This window comes from Eschscholzia californica, unplaced genomic scaffold, assembly GCF_041429995.1.
Source record: "Eschscholzia californica isolate CP2 unplaced genomic scaffold, dmEscCali1.0.p SCAF_2, whole genome shotgun sequence".
NCBI lineage: Eukaryota > Viridiplantae > Streptophyta > Magnoliopsida > Ranunculales > Papaveraceae > Eschscholzia > Eschscholzia californica.
Genome location: NW_028238309.1, coordinates 40,545,820 through 40,554,910, shown reverse-complemented (window position 1 = coordinate 40,554,910; position 9,091 = coordinate 40,545,820). Strand labels below are relative to the sequence as shown.

Sequence of the window (9,091 nt, the reverse complement as noted above, 5' to 3'; positions counted from 1 at the left end):
AATTGACCACTCAATACTAAAAGCAAATCTACCTATCTAGGAAATGACGCATGAGTTATTGTTAAGATTTTAGAGTGTTGCATTGGAGATGTCTTTTGAATTGAGGATCTCAATATTGACATCTAGGAAAGAGAAACTCAAACCTTGACACATAGGACAATTTGAGTTTTTTTTGAGTTTTGCATTAGAGATGCTCTTAGGCTCCATAATGGCTTTCAATCCTTCCTCTCTCTCTCCTCCTCCCCCTATCTCTATTTATCCTGGTGGAAGGGCAGTCTCCTTTCACACATGTTTAGTGGAAAAAATACTGAAATCAATCATGAATCATTGATCAGCCTCGTTGGTGTTGGATGTTGTTGGGCCTAATATGTCAAGAGTTCAATTCCCCGCACACCTATTTGAACCGTATTTTGAGTTTTATTTGACATGTTGGGTCAAGTTCCACCACTTTTTTCATAGATTCACTATGGTTAACTACCTAAAGTTATAAGTTATATCTTGAGATACTATTTCCTCCTATTTAGTTAGCTAATATTACCTAATGTAGATTGTCATTTAGTCTGAGAGCTAAATTTACATTTATTGCAACCAATAAAAATTGTTCATTGTGCATCCTATAATGAAATGAATGTACTAAAGCGATTTTTTTGGATCATTTCTTGCAATCACGTGCTCCCAAACTTTAATTTTACTTCATGAAGTTTCTTACTTTACATTAGCTACGTTTGACACTAAATCCTGGTTTCGTCTTTGCCTTCGCCGAAACGCCAATTTGGCTTGGAATCCTCCAAACTAGGTCATCTTTTGGTTTAGGGAATTCCAAACCACACCAGCAAAGGGGGCCATCCCCTTCGTTGGAACAGATAGAGAAATAAAGGGAGGAACAAAAAGAGAGAGAGATAAGAGGAAGAAAGAGAGTGAGATAAAATAAAGAGATAGATAGGAGGAAGAAAGAGAGTGATAGATGATGTTGGTGGTCAGAGGTGGTGGTCGGTGATGGGAGGATAGGAGGTGAAAGAAGAATAAGATCTAAATATTTTGGCCAGTGTTTTGGGGAAATCAGCAAAGTTTCCGGGGCAATAAGTTTTGGGTGGAAACAAACTTTTTTTGTTTCCTCCAAACATCATCACCCTTTCAATTTTTTTATTTTTTCTTCTTCTCCTCTACCTTAACTAGAACTCCGGCGACTTCCACTGGATTCCGATAACTTCTACCATTAACACTGGCGACTCTCTCTCTCTCTCTTCGTCCCTTTCTCTCTTCATCCTTCTCTCTCTCTCTTCTGCCTCTCTCTCTAAATTCCGGCGAAGGGACCATTCCTTCGCCGGAATTTAGAGAGAGAGAAAGGAGAGAAGAGAGAGAAGCAGAAAAGAGAGAGAGAAAGAGAAGAGACAAAGATAGAGAGGGATAGAAGAGAGAGAGAAAGGGGGAGAGAGAGAAGATGATGAAGTCGCCGGCAACATCCGGCTGGCGACTTTCTGCCGGCGACTTCTAGGGTGCGTTTGGTTTGCGTTTTTTTGGTTTTGCACCGTCTCCCCGGAAGTTTTTTTGCTTTCCCCAAAGCGGTGGCCAATATTTTTCCACTCAAATTTTTGAACTTCAATTTTTTTTTTGGGTTTCCTCAAAGTGACGATCTTAACAATATTTAGGGCCTCCAGATCATAAGTAAGTGAGAAAATAGCATTAGAAACTTCGACTGTAATACTTTAAACAAAAAAAAGAGTTCTAGTGTAATAGTTGATAGGTTGTTTTATAAGGAATGCCCATACTTGTTAGAGGCAATGTGAGTTTCAGCCAAAACTTGGTCACAACAACTTGACCATGTATGGTTAGAGGCAATTCCCTTATCCCCTCGACTTTGAGGGTGCTTACCACTCGCTTTTTTCTTTCTTTCTTTCTTTCCCTCCGAAAATTTGAAAGCATCTCAAACCCTAGTATCACCCAATCCCAAACCCGACCCTAAGCACCATCTCATCGGAATCATCAAGCCTAACCCTCGTCCTCGAGAATTAAAATGGGTTAACCATGCCGAGTTTATGCACGAACTCACTGTGTTCTTCTACTCAAACTCTAAGTGCAAGAGATCCGTTCTTTGTTCTAAACCATCTTAGGTGATTCAGGTTCAAAAATTTTGGGGAAAGGTGAAAATAGTTTACCAAATCAATTTCTGGGCGTGATCCAATCTCTAAACAGTTATATGACATTCCTCAGCACAAATATAGATGTTTGATGAAGTATTTTCAGTTATGCAAAAATCAAAAGTTAGAACTCGAGTTCAAAATCGGTCAATGCCACCTATTTCTCACGTTAAATTCAGTTGACAAGATCGATTTTGAACTCAACTGGCAAAGAATGAACGTGGGAAGTTGAAATCACTGGGCCCCTACCTATTACCAAATTAGTCCAAATTAGTGGGCTCATGTCGATTTTGTGGAGGAAATTCAACATGACCCGACTGATTTCCTCCACAAATATCAAATGAGCCCACTAATCTGGACAAATTTCAACTATATGCTTAGCTTCACAACTCTTTTTGTCCTGATTTTTTCTAATCAACAATCACTAACATTAATCACATTTGGGAAAGAAAATTAGACATTTTTAACTAAAATCAAGTATAATTATATAAAAAATCCAAATTTCTGAGATGTTGAGGCTCAAATCTGTAGTCCCATGACGAATTTCCTAAAGAAAATCGACACCAGCCCACCGATTTGAGCTCCAATAACTTGGTTTGAGTTACTTGGGTCCAAAACAATGGGTGAAGCCGGTTTTCTCTACCGAATTCGGTCTGGTACAATGATGGTCCTAAAAGGTTACCCTAAAAGGTCTCCACGCGTAAATATACAGGCGTCAAGTAATAACCCAGTAAGATCGCGATCGATCCACAGAGACTAGTTACAATATATTCTAACCTAAAACTGGCAAATAAGAATTTTAGTTTAGATTTAATAAGAAAGATAATTATAAACAAACGGAAGTTAAATCGAACTAAATTAGGATGGAGGAGTCTAGGGTTTAGGAATTGACACATAAAAATCACTTTTAAGAACAAATAATTAGACAAATTAAATCTCTCTTTTTATAACTTAGAATTCGAGATAATGAACTACCTGAATTCCGGAAGATATCTCCGTTAAAACCCGATTGATAATCATAAACTTGTAATCGGTTTATTTTGAAAACAAATCTCTAAACTATTAGCTATTAATCGATAAGCATTCACCATCAAAGAACTTAATCTAAGTATGATGTATCAAATTAAAAACATAGATAATGGAAAGAAAATCAATTTAACAAACAAAAACAACTTAAACCTTAAGTCACATCGAGTGATTTGATTAACTAAAAATGTGTTTCTCAAAGATCAAAAATAAGTTTCATCAAAAATCCTAGATAAAAGACTAGCTACTCATGACCATCAAAAAACTCATAAACAGTTTCACACAAAAAATCAAATAACACGAAAAATAAAATAGAGTTCACCAAATGAGAGACTTGATGATGAAGATGCCTTGACAACTTTCTCTTTCTTTTTTCTTTCTACAATCCAGTGAAGTGCAAAGATGAAGAAAAGAAGCCTCTCTGTTAACTCAGTTTTCTCTCTCTAATTTTAACTCTTTGTTACAAATCTCTCTATCTCTCACTCTACGAGATCTCTTTTCTCTTTCACAAAGAAAAAGAGAAGATGAAAAAGGATAAGCAATGTTGATGATGAAATCAAAATGATGCTCTGTTTTCTATGAATCCCTCTCTCTAATGTTGACTATGTTCTTCTCTTGTCTCTCTCTGTAAAATGTCATTGAAGCTCTTGAGAGGAGGAAGAACAAAGCTTTGTTTTCCAAACTCTTTGTTAGAGACCAGAAAATAAGATTCATTGATCAGTTGTTGAAGCTCTCTATTTATATTTGAATGGATGGCTCCTCTTCAGGGGCGTGGGTGAGGGAGTGAGGTCGCACAGGCCCCCCTACCTAAGGGCCCCATTTTGAGTAGTCCTACAGAATCAAACTTGTACGTTTTATGTCTGTTTTCAACACAACGTGATATGCAACTCGGTTGGTCGAGATTCGAGAACTTGTCCTATGCATTTGAGTTTTGAAGTTCAAACCTTGTCAACAACCTATTTACATTTATTTTTAAGTCTTACTAGGTTCTAACCTCTGTGGACGCCTCCATACTAGGTTCAAGCCTATACAAGATAAAAGGCCCACTTTAATGTCTTAAGTAGATATTCTAAAGGCCACTCTAGCCTCTAATTTCTAGATGTAGTCTCTATAGGCACCCCATGCTATTTTAAGGTTTTATTGGTTCGAGTTTTTAATTGTTACCTGTAGTCTTCTCTCTCTTCTTCCAATAGGTTTTTATGTCTTTTCTCTCAAACATACATATTATTTTATCTTTTTTCAGGTAATTTTTCTTATGCAAATTAAGTTTTCTATATCATACCTATCTTATGTGAATGTTCGTTTTAATTTTTATTCTTAGACTTGTATAATTACATCGAGTATGGTTTAAATATTTTGAATGGAGTTAGTTATACAATTACTGCAGACATTAGTACTTTGTCTTTTGCATAAACATATATTTTTCATGATATTTTATAAGAAAAAATTTTTGGACAAATTTTTAGATATTAATCTATTATATCACACGTAATTTTTTAATTCTCATATCATCATAAGAAGGGCCCCCGATATAATTTTACACTGGACCCCTAAAATCTCGACCACGCCGCTGCTCCCCTTCCTCCGAAAATACCAATCTCCCACTCCCAAAAATAACCGCAATCTCCCTCTATATCAATGAGAAGATTTCTCTTCAATCAGTTTTTCTCTCTCTCCTAGAACAATAAGCAAAACCACGCACTCTCTTTATAAATAATCAGAGAAGAGAAAGAAAATCTCTTTCTCTCTCTAATAATCAAATCCCTCTGATCTGGTCGAGAGTGATAAAGAGAAAATATCTATAATGAAGACCAGTTCTTCCTCAATTAGCCTCTGATTTCCACTTTTAGTTTGGATTTTCCAGCCATAATCAAATTCCTCAATCTCATCTTTCTATTATCTCATCTTCCTTCCTCTTTTCCGCTTCTGAAAACAATATGTTTTCACCAAAGAAAAATAATACCCAATCTATATAACAATCTATGACTTCGAATCCTTTCTTTAAATCTTTCTTCTTCCAGCCATGCTCTCTCCCTCTCTCTAGAGAATATCAGTTCACCAGCAAATCTCCAGCACTTCTTTCTAAAATATATTCATCACAGCTCTCTGATTACTTCTTTTAGGGAATACTGAATATCCTCTCGATCTCTCACTATTTTCTTCTCTGCAAAATTCTCACAATTTCTCTCTATCTCTTTCTAACTTCTGTTCTAAGATAGAGATACAAACAAGAGAAAGAAGAATAGAGAAGGAAAGAATCTTGAGTTCCAATCTTAACTGTTAAGTGAGGATTATATGGTGCATCGCGGGTTACTGAAGAAACTTGCGACACTAGACCAGATTAAGTCACGTGCATCTGAAATAGAACTGACCGCTAGATCTGAATGGACTCCCTACCGAGAATAATAGTCCCGAATCGTGACTGATAGTGTACCAAAAATTTTCATTTTGACATCAGATTGCGCCACGTGTATCTGGACTTCTTTGCCTAATTTTAGTCAACTGACTTTGACCCATCTTTGACCTGGTCTAACTTTGTCATCCGGACTCTGATCTTACTTCTGTCTTCGCCCACGAGTTCACCTTGGACTCTACTTCTCATCCAAATATAGATCTTCGCCAAATCACCACACTCAATAAATGACCAAAATGCCTCTCGTGTGACTTTTTCTCATTTTTATCTGTTTTTCGCGCTCAACTCCTTAGAGGACACCTGAGTAAGAGAAACAAACAAATTATCAGAGTAACTGCTCAAAATGAACTAACTAGCTAAAATTAAGAGATTCAGATGAGACATTTTCATGTCTCATCAACAAACAATTTGGACCTACAAAATTCAAGAACTTTTCATACAATTCTGGACGAAAATGACCAGTAGAAGTGTTTCAATGACCGGTGGAAGTGCTTCAATGACACTATTAAGAACCCCAAATAGAGGAATCAAGCTTTGGAATAAAGATTTTGAATTGAAAATGGGTTTTTTAATCTAAAGCTTTATAGTTGTTCTTGACAAGTTGATTAATATAGAGATTAACCTAAGATTATAACATCAAGAATTGAGAAGATAATTGATTATGAGATGTTAGTTGAATTTAGATTGAAAGAAAGCGATGTTTGATATATTAAAATGGTGATCTCAAGTAGAGATGGTCTAAAGGAGATGAAAGGTTTTGAGAGATTTTGAGGGAGGGTTGGTTAAGTCAATATTTTGACTTAACCACTAACCTAGCGTCGTCATTGTATCGTTAGATCAAATTGAAAAATAGATTACCTTCTTTTACTTGGATGGCCTCGAGATAAAACATGTTATAAAATAGAATGTCTTTAGGGAATTTCCAACATCATGGGGTAAGGGATCCCAAATTCAAATTTGGCAGCCCTAGTCTCACGGCCTCCAACCCGGGAGCACCACCCTCTCAGGCTCTCAGACCCAAATGTGACCGTTGGGGAGTTTCCAACGGTCATATTTGGGTGGACCCAATAAGGTTTTGAATTTTATTTTAAAATTCTTTTTTTATCTAACTTTTTAAAAAAAATCTTAATTGTTTAATTTTTTTTTTCAATTCTTTCTCAATTTTCTTTTTATCTTTTCAAAATTCTCTCTCTATTTAACCTAATATCAAATTTTAATTTTATATTTGAAATTAATAATTTATAGTTAAATATTGAAATAAAAAACATCACCCAAACATAATTTAAATTTGGGAGTCCTTGTTGAAAGCGCGACAGTTTTTTAGGGGCTCCCGAAATTGGGAGCCCAAGCACGGACATGGCTGCATTAGGGCAAAGCAAACGTGGCAGGGCTGGGGCTCCCAATTTGAATTTTGGGAGCCCCTGCCCAACCCGTTGGCTGCCCAACCCGGGAGCCCCGGGGCTGGGCTCCCGGTGGGGCTGAGAGCCCCATGCTCCCGGGCTCCCAAATGGGAGCCCGGGCTGGGGGGCTCCCAGCCCCAAAATCTATCCGTTGGACCCACCCCATGTTTAATTTTTTTTTTTTTGTTTTTTTTTTTTTTGTTATTATTTTGTTTAATCTTTTTTTGATTTAATTTTTTTGGTGTAATTTTTAAATGTAAATCATTTTTTATTCTATTTTTTTAAAATAGAATTTCTTTGATTTTTTCTTAACACACTTCATTGATTGAAAACCAAATACATAATAATCGAAATACATAATCGAAATACAGAAAAATAAGTAAAATAACAATAATAGTTTCCTTAGTTGTTGCGATCTTTAGTATTCCACAAGTGCTCTACAAGATCTACCCTTAATTGTGTATGAAAATCTTTGTTTCTAACTCGGCCGAGACGATCAAACATTTCTCCGACAACATTCCCCCCAACACGCACTTCTTCTGGAATACTTCCATCAAAATCAATAGTCGCATTAGGTCCTTCATTTTCGATTATCATGTTATGCAATATAATACATGCCTTCATGATATAACCTAGTGTTTCTATATCCCAAATACGTGCCGGTTCTCGGATAATAGAAAAACGAGCTTGCAATACACCAAAGGCTCATTCAACATCTTTTCTTACCGATTCTTGTCGTCTCGTAAAATATTGTTCTTGCACAGTTAACGGATTTTGTATGCTTTTAACAAAGCAACCCCATTGTGGATATATCCCATCAGCGAGATAATAACCCATATCATGATGATTACCATTAATCTCAAAATGAACAGTTGGAGCCCTACCTGTGGCAATTGCATCGAACACCGGAGAACGCTCCAACACATTGATGTCATTTAATGATCCAGGCAATCCAAAAAATGCATGCCAAATCCATAGATCTGACGATGCAACAGCTTTTAGTATGATTGTTGGACTATGGCAATGACCAGTATACTGTCCGTGCCATGAGGTCGGACAATTTTTCCACTCCCAATGCATACAATCTATACTCCCGAGCATTCCAGGAAATCCTTGTTTTTCACCAAGTTCTAAAAGCCTACAAATATCATATTCATTTGGAGACCTCAAGTAATGAGGACCAAACACATTGACGATCGTTAATACAAATTCTCGTAGTGAATCGATTGTAGTCGTCTTTCCAAGTCGAAGGTATTCGTCAATTGCATCTGATGGTGTCCCATAAGCAAGCATTCTCATAGCCGCAGTTATCTTTTGATGGGGTGATAAACCCATTTTACCGAAGGCGTCTGGCGTTTGTACAAAATAGGGATTATGAGCAACCACCATATTGAGGATATGAAGAAATAAATCACGACGCATGCGATATCGCTTTCGGAATGTAGTAGCATCATAAAGTGGATTCTCCACAAAATAGTCACGCATCAGTCGTTCATGACCTTCTTGTCTGTTACGATCTATCGTTCGACGACCCGGAACAGAACCAACATAACGGGAACGTGGTCGTTGATCCCTATCTTGTAACTCCGCTAGATACATTTCATATAAATTTTCATCATCTTCCCTATCTTGTAACTCTTGTTGAATGACCATATTTAGTAACCCATGAGTAGGATCCATGGAAGGGAGAGAGAAAATTTAAAGAATGTCGAAAGAAGATTGGAGAATGTAGAAAGAAGATGTAGAAAATTTAATGGATGAGTAGGTGTATTTATAGATGAACAAAAAGTTTAAAAAATCGAATTTTAAACTCCCCCCAAAATTTTAAAATTTGAAATTTAAACTCCCCCAAAATTTTCGTCAAATTTGAAATTCAAATTCCCTCCAAAATATTGGTAAAATTTGAAATTTAAAATTTAAAATATTAGAACCAATAATTTAATGGGTGAAAATTAAAACACAAATCCCACACGCGTATTCCACACATGCACATTTTTTAGATTTGGGAGCCTCCACGTTGGAATTGAGACAAAGCCCCGGGGCTCCCAAAATTCAGGGGCCCGAGCCCCACACTGGCTTTGCCCTTAGAGTTTAGACTTGCCCTTAGTTGACCC

General features: G+C 36.7%; 1 protein-coding gene across 1 annotated transcript; it reads right to left on the bottom strand.

Annotated features, from left to right (window-relative positions):
- Positions 1-7,156: 7,156 nt before the first annotated feature.
- On the bottom strand, positions 7,157-9,058 carry LOC147557917 (uncharacterized). Its single transcript, XM_086659480.1, has one exon. It carries the CDS (start codon positions 8,655-8,657, stop codon positions 7,683-7,685), a length of 975 nt encoding a protein of 324 aa, XP_086515606.1. The 5' UTR covers positions 8,658-9,058; the 3' UTR covers positions 7,157-7,682.
- Between the last annotated feature and the right edge of the window lie 33 nt (positions 9,059-9,091).

Excerpts from the sequence above, each read along its gene's own strand:
- LOC147557917 (XM_086659480.1), bottom strand. The coding sequence starts at position 8,657 with ATGGATCCTACTCATGGGTTACTAAATATGGTCATTCAACAAGAGTTA.